The 16,589-nt window shown below is 46.1% G+C and overlaps 1 protein-coding gene across 1 annotated transcript in view; it reads right to left on the bottom strand.

Moving 5' to 3' along the window:
• SUPV3L1 (Suv3 like RNA helicase) overlaps window positions 1-16,589 on the bottom strand; it is a 35,705-nt gene that overhangs the window by 7,622 nt on the left and 11,494 nt on the right. Inside the window, exons 3-10 of the mRNA XM_075934940.2 lie at window positions 16,353-16,460; window positions 13,947-14,061; window positions 8,657-8,825; window positions 5,117-5,228; window positions 4,037-4,114; window positions 1,946-2,037; window positions 856-1,036; window positions 383-476 (exon numbers count right to left, since the gene is read on the bottom strand). Coding sequence (XP_075791055.2) covers window positions 383-476; window positions 856-1,036; window positions 1,946-2,037; window positions 4,037-4,114; window positions 5,117-5,228; window positions 8,657-8,825; window positions 13,947-14,061; window positions 16,353-16,460 — 949 coding nt within the window. The remainder of the gene's footprint in view (window positions 1-382; window positions 477-855; window positions 1,037-1,945; window positions 2,038-4,036; window positions 4,115-5,116; window positions 5,229-8,656; window positions 8,826-13,946; window positions 14,062-16,352; window positions 16,461-16,589) is intronic.

Here is a 16,589-nt window from a genome sequence, read left to right as displayed (position 1 = left end):
TAGTGTAACATTTGGGACTTGACTAAGACCTCTCAGGTTTCTGAAATGCCCATCACGAGTTTTCACATCAGGGAACCTGATCTTCTGTAGAACTGAGCACTCAATTGCCACTGAATTGAAAAGCAACTGAAGATGCTCAGTGCCAACAGGATGAGTTCTAAATGAGCAGTTTAATTGTTGTAATTATTTTCAGTATCTAAAACGTATAGCTTCACCCAGTAAGGTCAGCCACCACTTAACTTGACTGTGGACACATGCACTCACATATTAGGTAGAGTACCCAATGGACTTTTATCCACTTTAAACAAACTCAGAAAGACTGAGGAAAACCAGCATGCCTGTCTCATTGAAATACAAGCCACAAGCTGTTTAGAGTACTTACAAATTAAGCCCCATTCCAATGGCATCTGTAGCAACAAGAATTTTACATGGATCATCGGGGTCATTGAATTTCTTTGCCTGGGTAAGTTTTGTCCCTAGAACACAGTCATAAGTGTTTCATTATATGAAACAGACCTTCCCCATCAAAAGAGGTTATACAAAAAAGACTACATGCTCTTACATTTCACTGAACAAAGGCATAACAGACATGTATGTATGAATGTTAATTTTTGCAAGTGTCCCCAGAAAAATGGATAAATCAAAATAAAATGAAGGTATTGTTGGAAGAACAAAATAAAAATTACACTTCTGATAAAAATCTAACTTCAAGATCATAATAAAAGTTAACAAAAATTTGCTTAATTCAATATCTAGATATAAAGAAAAACAAAATCTCATTACTAAATTATTTTCATGATAGCAGCAACAAACAGAGTGTTCTCTTTAAAACCAAGATAAAGCTAAGTATCTTACCAGGTGGGAGACTGCCATATATGACAGCACATTCTAATCCTCGGGCTTCAATCTGCCGACTCACAGAATAAATATCATTCTTATTGAAACAGACAATGCAGTCACCAGGACGGAGGTTATCCAATGATTCTAGTGCGTAATCCAACACAGTAATAGGGGTAAGCCTCTTGTAGTTTCTGACCTAGGATTAAACAGCAGTTTTGTCTAGGCAAAATACAAAAACCCTTTGCAAAATCTACAATTACTATAAAAATGTGACTTTGTGACAAATCAGTCATAAATCTTATGACTATGGTGTGCCTCCCCAGAAGAAAAAGCTGGCACACCCTTATGCATTCCAAACCATAATGAACATTCTCATGAGCATTTTCAAACTGAGAATTTAAAAGACCCTCTTCAGGAGACAGAAATTGATCCATTTTTATTTTTAAGTTAGATTCCATTACAGACATATATAATGTAAGAAAGACCGTATTATTGTTAGAGAGAAAAAAAGTGTGCTATCCAATGTGGGAATCCTGAATGCAGAATGCTATCAAGATCAGGATCTATGTTTGTAAAATATCTCTTACAGAAGACTCTAGTCTTGCAGATGAGCATATGAAGGTAGCTAACAGCACTGAGTGCATTTTTCTTTTTACAGTGGTTATCCTTGGCAGATGTTAACCTTTTTATCATCTTAATTCTTCCACTGATTTTTGATTTCTGAAGAACAAGTAACAGTAAAGTGACCTGAGCAAAAGGTGGGTATTATAACCTCTAGGAAAAATGGGCATATAAAGGAGGCCTCAGGATAGATCTAGCATTCTCTTTGGGTAAGTAATCAGAAATTGTAAAACCCATTGTTCTCTTAAGGGTGACAACTTTTTTTGTTTATGTTGCAACATCTCCAGGAAAGCCCCGCTTTGATTCAGGAGACCTAGCCAGCGTGTCAAACACAAGATCTGACTCCTGCAGAACTGATTGATATTTTCTCAAATGAGTCACTTGCAAAATTTTAGATACTTTTTAAAAAACAGATTACATGAATACTGTGTACACAACTTTATAGCCATTGGACGGGAGAAAAAAGGGGAAGTGTAAGAGCTACCTCCACTTCTTCTCCTGTAGAATACATAAGCTCTGTCACCAGGTCAATAGCAGCAGCTTCTCCACAAATATGAACTTCCTCAGCACAGAGTCCTGAAAAAAACAACCAAGCGAAGTGTTAAAATATCAGTGCTCACACAAATCAGCAATACTGAGTGTTGGCAGAACAAATCACACTTGCTGGAGATGACAACAAAGAATGAAATTTCTTTCCTTGTTGATTTTTTTCTTCCTACCTTTCCATAGTCACTGTGGCTTTTACTTGTGCCTTTGCCTAAACCACTATATACACTGCTTAGTCTCAATGGAGCAATTACTGACCCTATCAGTTGTCATCCATTTGATAACTATTTTAAAAGTTTAATATTCTGCTGGCACTAGGGATGTCAGCATAGAGTCGTTTAAACGATTAACTGATAAGCATAGGCTTATCAGTTAATCGTTTAAACAGCTATATGCACTTACAAACACATACACACACACCCCTTGCTAACTCTGTCTCAGAAACAGCAAAGGGGGGGTACGCAAGAGGCTGTGCCCATGGGGAATCAGCTTTTAAGTCAGCTCTTGTAGCTTGCTAGTTCCCATGGAGCTCCCTGCCCCACCCCTCCACTGCCTCCTGTAGAGGCAGCAGTGCAGGGGGCAGGCAGGAGCTGGTGCTGGGGAAGCTAGCTTAAAAATTGGCTCCCCATGAGCACTAGAGCCCACAGAGCCACCTCTCTCTATGCACTGATGCTTCTCACGCTCAAGGGGGAGGGGAGGTCAAGCAGGAGTTGGTACATGTGGGGAGCCGGCTTGCCAGCTCTCTGCACATGCCAGCTACATGGAGTCACCTGCCTCCCACAGAGGTAGTAGTGCTCAGGGGAGAGGAAGAGGCATAATGCTGGGGCACGCCCCTGGTCATAGGAAGCTCAGGCCCCCCACAGTCAGGGACTGCTACCATCCCATATTGCTGCTTCTGTATCAGCAGCAACAGCAAGGGACAGTAGATGGGAGCCAGTCTGTGTGAGGAGCCAATTTTTAACGCCCCTCCCCCAGGGAGCATTTTAATAACCATGTAACCAATAAAACATATGTGGCTACACAAGTACTAAAATAAATGTTATCTAACATCCCTAACAGGCACTCTTGGTGCCTTGATCAGGGTACCAAGATGCTATCACTTTCTCATCTGCCCCAGGTGGGAACATGTGCCTACGGTTACATCACTTCACTTGATAAAGGAAAAATTAAACTAACTTGTTATGCCAACATTTCAAAATTTCTGCAACTATGGAAAAGTTAATTTCCTTTTTCCACTCTAACTTTTCAAGAGATGGAGACATTCATAAAAGGTCAGAATAGGGAAAAAGTGAAAATCAGGAGGAAAGGGAATGTTTCGTTCTTTTCTTCATTCTGATTAATTCAACGGTAAAGGAAGGGAAAGGAAATGTCAATATGAGATTTCAAGTTTTTGAAAAGAAAAAAATTCAAGATTTGCATTGAATAATACCATAACATTTTTTCCAAAATTTCCTACAAGAAATTTGGTTTATAATTTAATGCATTTTTGGCAGAAAAAAAAAATCAGCCACTTCTATTTACATTTTAAAAGATTATTCAAATGATTATTATTGGTCAAGCTAACAAATTCAACACTAAATTTTAATATTAAAATTTTGATGGATTACCTATAGTTAAAATTTTTCAACCATCATAGGAAATTTTTTATACAAAAGTGGAATAAGTAGGTTATAGGATAAAATAAGACTTCTTTACTACTCAAGTAGGCAACAGATAAGAACAAATACATTCTGAGACAATCTGGAGAACAGAAAAACATAGCATTTTAAAATAATTTGCCAGGTAACATTTACATAAAGGAAAGCAAAATGACAGATGAAAGTAGAAAAGTAACTTTATGTAAGAGAGATCTTTCCATTGTTAAAGCAAAGCTGTGAAGAAGCAACAATTTTAAAATATTTTAATCATATTTTGCATTATACATATTATATTGGACACATCTCTCAACATAATGAATACTACATTTAATACACTTGGGTGCTTCCTTATTAAATGTAATATGGCTCAGTTTCAATACTGGTGGACATACCTAAAAGTGCTCTGGTCCAGGCCCATCCTCGAGCTGGGTCTTTGATCATCTGAATTTCATCAATGACAGCCACTTCATCTTAAAAACAGGAAAATTACAATGCTAGGTGAAGAGCACTTCGATGACATAACTACATATGAAGTACATATCTCCAAGAAGTGCAACACAAAAGGAACAAATTATTTCCTAGAAGAATTATTCAAATTCAGTATGGGTATGTCTACACTACCCTCCTATTTCGAAATAGGAGGGTAATGTAAGCATACCGCACTTGCAAATGAAGCCTGGGATTTGAATTTCCCGGGCTTCATTTGCATAAGCTGGGCGCCGCCATTTTTAAATCCTGGCTGGTTCGAACCCCGTGCCGCGCGGCTACACGCGGCACGAACTAGGTAGTTCGAACTAGGAAGCCTTGTTCGATATGGGGAAGTTTCTAAAAAGCTGGCCTTTGACAGATAGCAGTGACTTCAGCTAGTTTTAAATAAAACACAGAAAATCGGTCTTAAAACGAGCCAGCACAGTGCTTCTCCAAATCACACACTAATGTCAAATCATGTGTGAACCCAGATTCAACGGGAAAATTGTTGCACAAGAAGGAGGAGGGAAGGAAAGGACATGAGAAGAGAGGCAGTCATAAATCTTACCTGGATTAAAACTGGAAATAAGGGTGAATGCCAATTACTGACATCAGCAAAAAAAAAAAAAAAAATTGGAGACCAATGACATCGCTTTGTGTAAACGGATATAAAAAGTAAACTCTTCAAAGGTTCATTGCTAATACCTGCCTGACCACACTAGAGCTTACCAATATGGGTTTGAGCAACCCTGGGTTTAACAGCCCATTTGTAAGTATCTTGATTAAATTCTTACAAATGTTTTGTTACTGTTTGAATATAGCATTTTGCCTATTAATTAGGCTTTTTAGGCATGTTTAGAACAATTGGTCTTTTGATTTTATAAAATATTTATGAATAAATTAGTGTTTGGCAGTTTTCTATATTAATAATTTCAACACAGGTATAAACATCATTGCATATAAAGAAACTCATGTATATGAAGAAAATAACTATTCATACATACAAGGCGTAGTAACACTGCACATCTCAATAGTGCAAGCAACATGGGTAGCTTGTCTGCCTTCTGAATCAACAAGAACACGCTCTTCTCCTGTTACCAAGTCACATGGCACATTCTAAAAGAATTAACAAAGTTGAAATTAAATTTTAGCTTAAAAAATAGAATTAGAATATTTCCAAAAGGGAAAAAAGTTGGGAAAATTGTGACAGAATATACTCCTGTACTCAGACCCTGTAAACTAATGTAATAATCTTTGTACAAGGCATATCTTGAAAGGTGGCATTAGAAAATTCATATTAAGCTGGTTAGTATACTCCAAATAAAATGTGTGGTAAAATTGTATGTATTTCCCTGTATGATCATGTTAATATCTATTCCAAACCCCATAGCCTTGCCAACTTCAGTTTGGGAAAATGGCTTGTCCTAGACAAAGGAACGAGTAGTCCTGTGGCACTTTAGAAACTAACAAAAATATCCATAGTTTCATGAGCCTTTGTGTGCAAAACCTACTTCTTCGGACAGCTTGCCTGGATCAGGCCCCAAAGCTCAAGGCTTTCCCCTCCCCTCAACATAAGGGAGCGGATGCTGGCATTCCAGCTCTGTGGTCCCCCCACATCACTCCCCACAGGGCTGGAACACCAGTCCTGGCTCCCTATTGCAGGAGGTGATGGAGGGGAGGGGGCAACCCTGAGCTTCATGGGCCAGAGTCACAAGCTCTCCTGGGCCCTTCCTCTTTCCCCTCCCCCTCTCGCCAGCTGGGAAAGCAGCAGCACAGCAAAGCACTGCCTGGAGGCCCTCCCCCCCACACACACACACTCCAATTAGCCATAAACACAGCCAATTGGATCAGCAAGAGGCTGTGCCTGGAGCAGCAGGGGACATGGAGCCAAGTACATCCCCAGGGAGCTGCGCTAGGTAAACAACCCTCTTCAAATTGCCAAGACCCCACATTCCTATTCCGTTCCTGCACCCCACCTCTTGCCCAATTCTCCCACCCCAAGATCATTCCCACACTCTCCTCCTGCCCAGACCACAGCCCGCAAGCCTGCTTCCCACACACTGAACCCCACATTTTAGCCCCACCCCAGAGCCTAGAGGGACCCACAAAATCTTCTAGCTCAGGCCCCCATAGGTTTGGATGTGCAAAGGAAATGTGTAGGGGGGTGTCTTTCTGCTTCTCAGTTGGGGGCTACACCAGTGAGGTGGGGTGGGGTTTTTTGGCTTCTCCTTTTTGTGCAGCCCCCAACTGATTTTTTTGTGGATCAGCAGCCCCTAACCCAAAAGAAGTTCCCTAACCTGGGCCTAGCTTGAAATGTTTTTCAAGAGAAAATATGTAAGTGAGGGACAAACATCCCAAAGCACCACTGTCTTTCTCCACATTCCCTCATGCAACAAAGGAAGCATTCACTTGTCTCTGGGGTGGGGTCCTAACCTACAGAGTTTGGTCAGCATAACTGCTGAAAGTGGTGAGAAACTTCACTTCAATTTGATAAAGTTTTGTTAAGTCAAATATCAGTAAGCATCATCTTTATTTTTCTGTTAACCATTTATGCATTAATTGGACTCTATTGACTACAAAGATTTTAAGTATCTTGTTTTACTGTTCTCTAATCCGCTCTGTTTAACTTGAAGTGTCTGAATAACTACAGGCAGTCCCCGGGTTACGTACAAGATAGGGACTGTAGGTTTGTTCTTAAGTTGAATCTGTATGTAAGTCGGAACTGGCGTCCAGATTCAGCCGCTGCTGAAACTGACCGCCAGTTCTGACTTACATACAGAATCAACTTAAGAACCCCAAGCGTCCCCAAGTCAGCTGCTGCTGAAATTGATCAGCAGCTGATTCCAGGAAGCCCGGGGCAGAGCAACTCTGCCTCGGGCTTCCTGTAGTCAGCGCTGGTCAGTTTCAGCAGCGGCTAAATCAGGACGCCTGGGGCAGAGCAGCTGGGGTGCTGCTGGGTTGCTCCAGTACCGCCGCTCCTCGGCACTACTGGACCAACCCAGTAGCACCCCATCTGCTCTGCCCCAGGCGTCCTGATTCAGCAGCTGCTGAAACTGACCAGCAGCGGCTGAATCGGGACCAGAGCAGCTGGGGTGCTGCTGGGTTGGACCAGTAGCGCCCAGAGCGGCGCTGCGGGACCAACCGGCAGCACCCCAGCTGCTCTGCCACAGGCGTCCGGAGAAAAGCCTAGTCTGCTGGGGGGAAGGGGCGTACTAGCTGAGCCCCCCACCCCCACCCCAGCAGACCAGGAAGACACGGGCGGCGGACCGAGACGCACCGCGGTCCCGCCGCCTGGGTCCTCCGCGGCTTTGCTCCCCGTCTCCCTGGTCTGCTGGAGACCAGCAGACCAGGGAGACGGGGAGCAAAGCTTCTGAGGACGCCGGCAGCGGGACAGCCGCGGGGCGTCTGGGCTGTCCCGCTGCCGGCTTCCCCCGCGGCTTTGCAAAGCCTCGGGGAAGCCGGCAGCGGGACAGCCCAGGTGCGCCTGGGGTGCCCCGCTGCCTGAGCCCCCCTGCGGCTTTGCAAAGCCGCGGGGAAGCCGGCAGTGGAGCAGTCCAGGCGCGCCTGGGCTGCCTCGCTGCCCGAGCCCCCCCCGCAGCTTTCCAAAGCCGCGGGGAAGCCGGCAGCGGAGCAGTCCAGGGACGCCTGGGCTGCCTCGCTGCCCAAGCCCCCCCGCAGCTTTGCAAAGCTGGGGGGGGGGGGCTCGGGCAGCCCAGGTGCCCCTGGGCTGCCCGAGCCCCTCCGGCTTTGCTCTGCGTCTTCCTGGTCTGCAGACCAGGGAGACGCAGAGAAAGCCCCAGAGTACACGGGCGGCAGGACCGCGAGGTCCCGCAGTCCGTGTACTCTGGGGCAGCCCCGTTCGTAACTGCGGATCCGACGTAAGTCGGATCCGCGTAAGTCAGGGACTGCCTGTATTTGAGATAATAATATGGCACATTATTCCTTACCAGGAACTCACATTCCTTAAAACAGACTTAAATTGTACTGTCCAGGAGAGGACTAGGCAGCATAGGACTGATAATTCTTGGGGGAGGAGGGAAATCAGAAGATACCCCCACCCTCCATAGTGTAGTATTATATTTTAACTTGGTACTTCCTCAGCCCCAGGAGATGCTTTTATCATGTCAGCAACAACATACAATATGCTGAGCACAAACCACCCTCAACAGATAAAGGAAGCTTTCTCCTAACAACTCCACTAACAATGAGTGCACGCGCGCGCGCGCGCACACACGCACACAGAGTTTCAGGTTACTTATTCAAAGGCAGATGTTTGGTCCTAGGTATTAGAACTTCTTATTAATATAAAACGTGTTGGAAATTAAACTGGTGAGAATTACAAACTCACTATCATTAAAGAATTAATCAGAAGTCAGCACTGCTAGTATTAATATACACTGACAGTGTCATAACCGAAGACTACATTGCAGCAGAGACTAGTTGAAAGACTACCTAAAAACTTGAAGTTATTAAAACAAAATGTTTTCTGTAATGACATGAATGCATATAAAGTTGAAGAGAAATTGTTTAAGTAACATACTGACAGCATCATTACTCTTTTGGAAGATCTCGTGAGCCAGCAGTTTTAATGGACCACAGTATATTCCTGATTTTGCTGCCAAGTATCTTTGGATAGCATGATGAGTTTTTCCACTATTTGTGGGGCCAGAATGAAAAACTATCCTTCTTTGAATAGCCCTGGCTTCTGGATACCTAAAACACAAAGAAAGACAATAAATACACATAGAAAACAAATAATGGAGCAGAGCGTGCGCTTATAAAATTTGTATAGAATACCAAACTGGAAGGGGTTTCAACCATTTTGGAGGATGGGATTAAAATTCAAAGACAAACTTGACAAATTGGAGAACTGGTCTGAATTCAACAAGAGGAAATTCAACACAGACAATGGCAAAGTACTTCTCTTAGTAAAGGAAAAATCAAAGGCATAACTACAGAATAGGAAATAGGTGGCTAGGTGGCTGTATTGCTGAAAAGGATCTGGTAGTTACAGCAGATCACACTTTGAATATAAGTAAAAAATACAGTGCAGCTGCATAAAAAGTAACATTCCAAGTGTGTCTTAATACAGGTCAAGCCTCCCTTGTCCAGCACCCTCAGGACCTGAGTAGTCCCAAACCACAGAGTTTGCCAGAGAAGGGGAGGTCAAGGCTCCCTACCCAGGTGTAGGGCTCTGCTCCTGACTGGGACTGCGCTCCCTGATACCTGCCGCTGCCTCCTGCTCCCCACCCTGCCAGCCCTGGTTGGGGCTGTATCCCCCACCATATCAGCTTCCAACCCTAGCCAGGGTTGCACCCCGCCCCCCAGAGGCACTTGCCCGGGCTCCATGCCTACCTGCCGGCCCTGCTGACTCCAGCCCTGGCTGGGGTTGTGCTCTCTGCCGCCAGCCCTGTGTTCCTGACTGCTGGCCCCAGCCCCAACCGAGGCTGTGTTTTGCACTGTGCCAGCCCCGACTGAGGCTGCACTCCTGGCTGCTGGCCCCACTGCCTCTAGCCCCAGCTGGGGCTGTGCTCTATGCCACCAGGCTTGTGCTTCCCACCATACCAGCCCCACTGGGGATGCATTCCCCACTGGCAACCCAGCTTGGGCTGCACTTCTGAAATTGGGCAGCCGGGGCTCTTTAGTCCAACACTATCCATGATCCTGCCAGATCATGGATGTGGCCAGACCAGAGAGTCCTAGATTTTAGAGGTTCAACTTCTAGAAATGTTGCATATAAGACATGGGAGTTATTTGTTCCACTCTACTCATCAGCACTGCTAGCCTAATTTTGAGCATCACAATTAGAAAAAGTGAGGACAATTTGAAGAGAGTCCAGACAAGAGGAAAAAAGACATTAAAAAACTGGGTACAGTGAGGGGGGGGGGGGCAAAGTTTTTTAACATGTTAAAGATTGTTATAAAGAGGATGGTGGGCCAAGAAATAATGTGTTTAATCTGCAACAAGGGAGATTTAAGTTAGATATTAGGAACAACTTTCTAACCATAAAGGGTAGGTAAGCTCAGGAATTGGCTTCCAAGAATGGCTGTGGTATACCTGTCATGGGAAGTTTCTAAAAACAGATTCAACAAATACCTATCATGCAGCGTTCCCTCTAAGCCAGTGGTCACTAACCAGTAGACTGAGATCTACCAGTAGATCTTAGCGCTTCTGACAGGTCATCCTGACTGGTTTGGCCAGGAAGCTATCAAGCACTGGCACTTCAGTTGCCCCTTCATCCACTGTCATGCTGCTCCTGCCTTCTGCCATGGAACTGCCATGCTTGCTGTGCAGGGTGCGTGAGGGGCGTGAGGGAGAAGGGGGGACTGATGTCAGGGTGTCCCTCCTCCCCCCACTGCTGTACCCCATCTCCACACAGAGAGAAAGGGATGGAGGGAGCTTAGCAATGCTGTACATGCCAGCTGCTTTCAGGAGTGGTGCAGGGCGAGGGTAGGAGTAAGCCTGCCTTAACTCCACTGCTCCATCCCTGGGGCAACTGTCCAGCTGCTCCCAAGGTGGGTGTTTGGGAGGGGATAGAGCTCAAGCCCCCAACCCTGCTCTCCCCAGACAAGTGCCATATCCCCTAAGCCACTCTAGAACCCTCCCCACCTTACTGCCTTCAGAGGGTCCCTTATCCTGTGTTGGCTGTCTGGTGGCTCCCACCATAGGTGGAGGGGGGTGAGTGGGACTTTGGTTGCCTAGAAGGGGTGGGACTTGATGCCACCACCCTGTGCTCCCCAGGTGAATGCCCCTAAGCCAGTCCAGAATCTCTCTCTCCCCCCCACCGTCCTCCCTTTAGAGGGTCCCTTAGCCTGCTTTCTAAGTGCGGGAGGCAGGCCCATCCCTGGGGAAGCTGGTGTTGGCTGCCCAGCTGCTGCCTGAGTGGGTGGAGAGGGGTGGGAACAAGCCCACCACCTTGTGGTCCAGAGGCTGATTCCCAAATTCACTGGAGATCCCCCTCAACCTTCCTACCATCAGCAGATCCCTTACTCTGCCTTCCTAATACAGGAGCCAGCTCCATCCCCGGGGCAGCCTATTTTGGCTGACCAGATGCTCACAGGGTGGACAGGACATAAGCCTCCAACCCTGTGCTCCATCCCCTAGTCCAGGGGTCTCCAAACTTTTCAGCCCGAGGGCCGCATTAACTATCAAACAGCAGTTCGGGGGCCGACTACACACTTGAGGTCCAAATAAAAACCAATCAAAAAATGGATGTTGTTTTTAATTATTTATTTAATATTATTTTATTCAGTTATTATTTAATAACACATTGATACACTACACATGAACACCTGTATTAGTATGAATGGTGAAATTGTTTCCTGGATGCCAAAATAGCAGACATTTCTGGCTTTAGAAATCACTGTTTGAAATTGGGGGTGGTTCAATATGTTCAGCCTAAGACACTCACACTTGAAGAGATGTGATCGCTCTCCTATCATGCAGGGAATGAGGTGACAATTTGTAACATAGCCTCAGGGAACAAGGGGCATGCATTTTAATGGGAAAAGCTGGTTTGAAAGCAGACACGTTATCACTGTGCCACAGCAACCAGACCGCCTCCTGCAATGGGCACCAGCTCCTCAGCCCCGCCCCCGGAGAAGTAGCCCCTCGCTCCTAGCCCCTGAGAAACCACCGTCGGGTTTCCTCCCCTCCGTCCAGCCTCCCGCGATCCTCTGCCACCGGGTCTGATCCGGAGCCCGCCTTCGAGACCCCCCTTTTTCGCCCGCCCGGCCAAGCGGCACGCGGAGCCGTCCCTGACCTGGGCTACCTGCTGTCCCGTGCGCGCGCTGGGGCCTCGTGCAGCCGCCTGCGAATCCGTTTCTCCCGCTGACACCAATGCTCGGACTCAAGCGCCTCAGGGATAATCTCGCCGGCACGCGGAAGAAGGCGGGGCCAGACAAAAAGGTCTCCACGGGCCGGATGCGGCCCGCGGGCCGTAGTTTGGAGACCCCTGCCCTAGTCCACTGCAGAACTCAACCCACCTCCCTACCTTCAGCAGGTCCCTTGTCCTGCCTTCCTCATATGGGAACCAGCTCCATCTCTGGGGACACCTGTGTTTGCTGCCCCAAAGCGCCTAGGGTGGGTGGTACTTGAACCCATCACCCTGTGCTTCCCCCAGACAAGTACTCCAATCCCTGGTCCACTCCAGAACAGAACCCACCTCACCTTCAGAGAGTCCCTTATCCCACTTTGCTAATGCAGGACCAGGTCTATAACTAGGGCAGTCCGTGTTGGCTGCCCAGCTGCTGCCTGAGTGGGTGGAGATGGAGCCCACTACCTTGTGCTCCAGAGGCTGATGCCCTGTCCCACCATTTACTGGAGATCCCACTCCACCTCCCTTCTGCTGGTCCCTTCTCCTGCCTTCCAAATGCACAAGTTAGCTCCATCTCTGGGGAAGCCCCTGTTGGCTATTCTGCTGCTCCCAGGGTGGGCTGTACTTGAACCCACCACCTTGCACTCCCCAGTCAAGTGATCCATCCCTTACTTCATGCAAGAACTGACCCCACCACCCTCACTACTTTCACAGGGTCCTTTATCCTCTGTTGGCTGTCTGGTCACTCCCAGGGTGCGTGTTTGCAGGGGCAGGACTCAAACCCCCTTCTCCCCTGCACTCCCCATGGAAATGCCACTCCAGAAGCCCACCCACCTACCTATCTTCAGAGGGTCCCTTGCCCGGCTTTCCATATGCAGGAACTGGCTCTGTCCCTGGGGCACCCTCTGTTGGCTATCCTGCCCCTCCCAGGGTGGGTGAGACTTGAACCCATCACCCTGCCCTCACCAGGTGACTGCCCTATCCCCAAAGGGACCCACCCAACCTTCACACCATCCTTTATCCTGCTTTCCTAATGCAGGTGTCAGCTCCATTCCTGGGGTAGCCTATGTTGTCTGTCCAGCCACACACAGAGTGGGCAGAGGAATTCAGACCCCCAACCCTGCACTCCCCAGGCAAACACTCTATCCCCTAAGACACTCCAGAACCCTCCACACCTCCCGGGCATCCCCTCCCACACTCTGAACCTCTTGGCCTAAGATCAGAGCCTGCACCCCAACCCCCTACTCCAGCCTGGTGAAAGTGAAAGAGATTCGGGGAGGAAGGGGGATGGAGTGAGCAGAGTGAGGCCTCGTAGAAAGGGTGGAGCGGGGGCTAGGCCTCAGAGAAGGGAGGGAAGGAAGCAGGGCAAGGGTATTTGGGTTTGAGATAGATCTTACATTGCACTTAAATTGAAAAAGTGTGGATAAAAAGGTTGGAGACCCCTGCTCTAAGCAGTGGGGCAGCACAGCTTCCCAGTGATTCATCAGCCCCACCCAGTCAGTGGCTCAGGGCTCCATGCACAGAGCTCACTGATGAGCAGGGCTGATGAATCACCTGTGAAGTTGTGCTGCCAACCAGCTTAGAGGGAACACTGCTGTCACGTATATTAGTTCGTTTGGCCCTCCCATGGTGCAGGAGGCTGGACTTGAGTTCTCAGGGTCTTTTTGAGTCTTATGTTTTTATGATTCTATGTCACATGACCCTTGATTTAAAAGTTCTGCATGTTTTCCTGAAATAAATACCCACCACAGAGATGAGACTAAGCTCTGCATCAGGTTTAGATATATAGCAAAGCTTTAACTACTAACCTCTACTGGACTAATCAAAACCAGTTACTCTTCTGTACATATTAGTTCATATTTACACTGGTACTATCAGTCAGGTGTACACAGTATCAGGTTTTATAATTAGCTATGACAACATTATCTTCCAGATAATTAAATTAGTATAATCTTTAGCATGAAAACTGTTGTCACTGATAACAGTAATATGGAAGTCTGACACTTAAATACACTAACCAGTTGGGTGGCAATCTTAAATCACTGATCTTGCGCAGATCATCCATACAGTCCAGCATAGGAAAGATCTGCTTAGCATGTCTCAGAAAAAAAGGAAAGAGATCATCAACGTGACCTAGAAGACAAACACTTTTAAGAAAGTTTGCTACTTTTACAAAATAAGTTAGGGTTCACATGTTAGGTTTAAAAAAATAATATGACAATATGGATTAAGGAAGGCTACAATGCAATATAATCTAGTACAGTGGTCACCAACCAGTAGATCGAGATCTACCGGTAGATCTTGGCGCCTTTGACAGGTGATCCTGACAGGTTTGGCTGGGAAGCTATCCAGTGCTTGCACTTCAGAAGCCCCTCCACCCACATGCTGCTCCTACCCTCTGCCTTGAAGCTGCCCCTTGGGAGCCTCCTGCTTGCTGTGCAGGGTATGGGAGGGAGAAGCCTGATGTTAGGTTGTCCCTTCTCGCCCCACTCCTGTACCCTGTCTCCACACAGATGGTAGGGGGTGGAGGGAGCTTGGCAATGCAAATCTCTGTCACGCTCACAAACACACACTGTCCTTCCCTCTCATCTCCTGACCCAACACACACATGGGGGGTTGTTACTACTATGTCCCTGCAGCCCCTGAGAAAGTCAGAGCAGGGGGGCTCCACATGGTGTCCTTGCCTGCAGACACTACTCCTGCAGCTCCCATTGATCAATAATGGAGAACTGTGGCCAGTAGAAGCTGTGGGACTGGGCCCTGGAGATGAGGGACAGCACATGGAGCCATTGCTGTACATGCCAGCTGCTTTCAGGAGTGGTGCAGGCCAGGGCAGAAGGCCACTCCCAAGGTGGGGGGGGGGGGGAGGAGTGGGACTCAAACCCACAGCACTGCCCTCCCCAAGCAAATTCCTTATCTCCTAGGTAACTCAAGAGCCCACTCCACCTTCATAGTGTCCCTTATCCTGTTTTCCTACTGCAGGAGCCAGGTCCATCCCTGACACAGCCACTGTTGGCTACTCAGCCGCCACGGGGGAGGGGGAGGGACTTGAGCACCCAACCCTGTGCTCCCCAGGCAATGCCCTATCCCCATGACCACTCCAGAACCCACCCCACCTCCCTACCTTCAGGGCGTACCCTCCCACGCTCTGAACCTCTTGGTCTAAGACCAGAGCCTGCACCCCAAGCCCAGCCTGGGGGAAGTGAATGATATTTGGGGAAGAAGGAGGATGGAGTGAGCAAGGTGAGGCCTCGGAGAAGGGGAGGAGCAGAGGTGGGGACCTCAGAGAAGTGGGGGAAGGAAGCCGGGCCAAGGTATTTGGGTATGAGGTAGGTCATCTTACACTGCACTTAAATTGAAAAAGTTATCTTGTGGTTAAAAAGGTTGGAGACCACTGATCTAGTATTTAAAAAAAACACTTAAAATCAAAATCTAACTTCAGTACAGTGACTTTGGCTATTCCACAGATTCTTACTGAACATTCTTACAGACTATTTCCAGAACAAGCAGATTTTTAGGATTATTTGTATAGGCTAAACCAAATAAAACAACATTTACATTTTTTAGATACTCTTCAATAACTAAGTATTTTGTACTAAAATTAGGGTAATTTTGAAATATTCATGTATAGATTTTTACAGGGTGAAGCTCTTTCCTTAACTTGCTTTGACATATATTTTATGTGCAAGCAAAGGATGCAAGCAAATACTTTGGGTCCATAATTTATTTCAAATACAGAGAACTTTTGTCATGTCTAACACTTTAGAACTGCCACCATTTAAAAATAAAGCAGTGCTACTGTTTTTGTAGCACATATACTACAGATCTGTGTGCACTCTTGTGCAGTTTCCACAACCATCAACTAGCATCTCATCATGGGCACAGACATTATGTATGTTGCTGCATACAATTATCAGAACATATATTCCAGTGTCAGTACTGACCCTTCAAAAAACCCACCAAAAACCCAAAACAAAAGATCAAAAATATACTCTTCAACTTCATAAAAAAAAAAAAAATCAAGCAAATAATATTAAAACCAGTAATGAAACAGAATATTCTCAAACAGCACCTTAAAGATCATAGATGTTGAAACGTCATAACAGAAAAATATGAGATGAAAAAAGTGAACATGGTCATAAATTCTTTTCTTAAAAACCTGTAACTATGCAAGGAATAGGTACTTTTGTGGAAGATGTACTTCAGTATATGTATCCTTATGTTGGTCGGAAAGAATTAAGTACTAACAGGTTAGATCTCACCCAAGTGAAGTGTACACCTCCCTTCCTTCCATTCCCACTTTAGTGGGCTTTCAAGCACCTCAGAGATTCAGACCAATCTTCTCTATCCTTACAGAAGTGAGAATAGGAAGTAAAAATATCCACAAACTAAGTTTTATTTTAAAAGATGTATTATATACTTGCCTGCACCACAACATATATCATTTAGAATAATATGTACATCAGCATTCAGGAAACTGGACTCCATAATGTATTTCCTAAAGCTTATAAATGCTTGGTGAAAAAGACGAGCTGTGGAAGGGAAAAATACACAAAAAATATTCACTGCTACATAAAAAGTTGTACTTCGAAATTTCTAATAGAAAGAGCAAAGACTCAATTTAAATCAAGTTACTTAACTAGAGATAAGAACATATTTTA

This window comes from Pelodiscus sinensis, chromosome 8, assembly GCF_052426305.1.
Source record: "Pelodiscus sinensis isolate ZL-2025 chromosome 8, ASM5242630v1, whole genome shotgun sequence".
Lineage (NCBI taxonomy): Eukaryota > Metazoa > Chordata > Testudines > Trionychidae > Pelodiscus > Pelodiscus sinensis.
The sequence above is the reverse complement of the archived record's forward strand: the minus strand, read 5'-3'. Positions and strand labels throughout refer to the sequence as shown.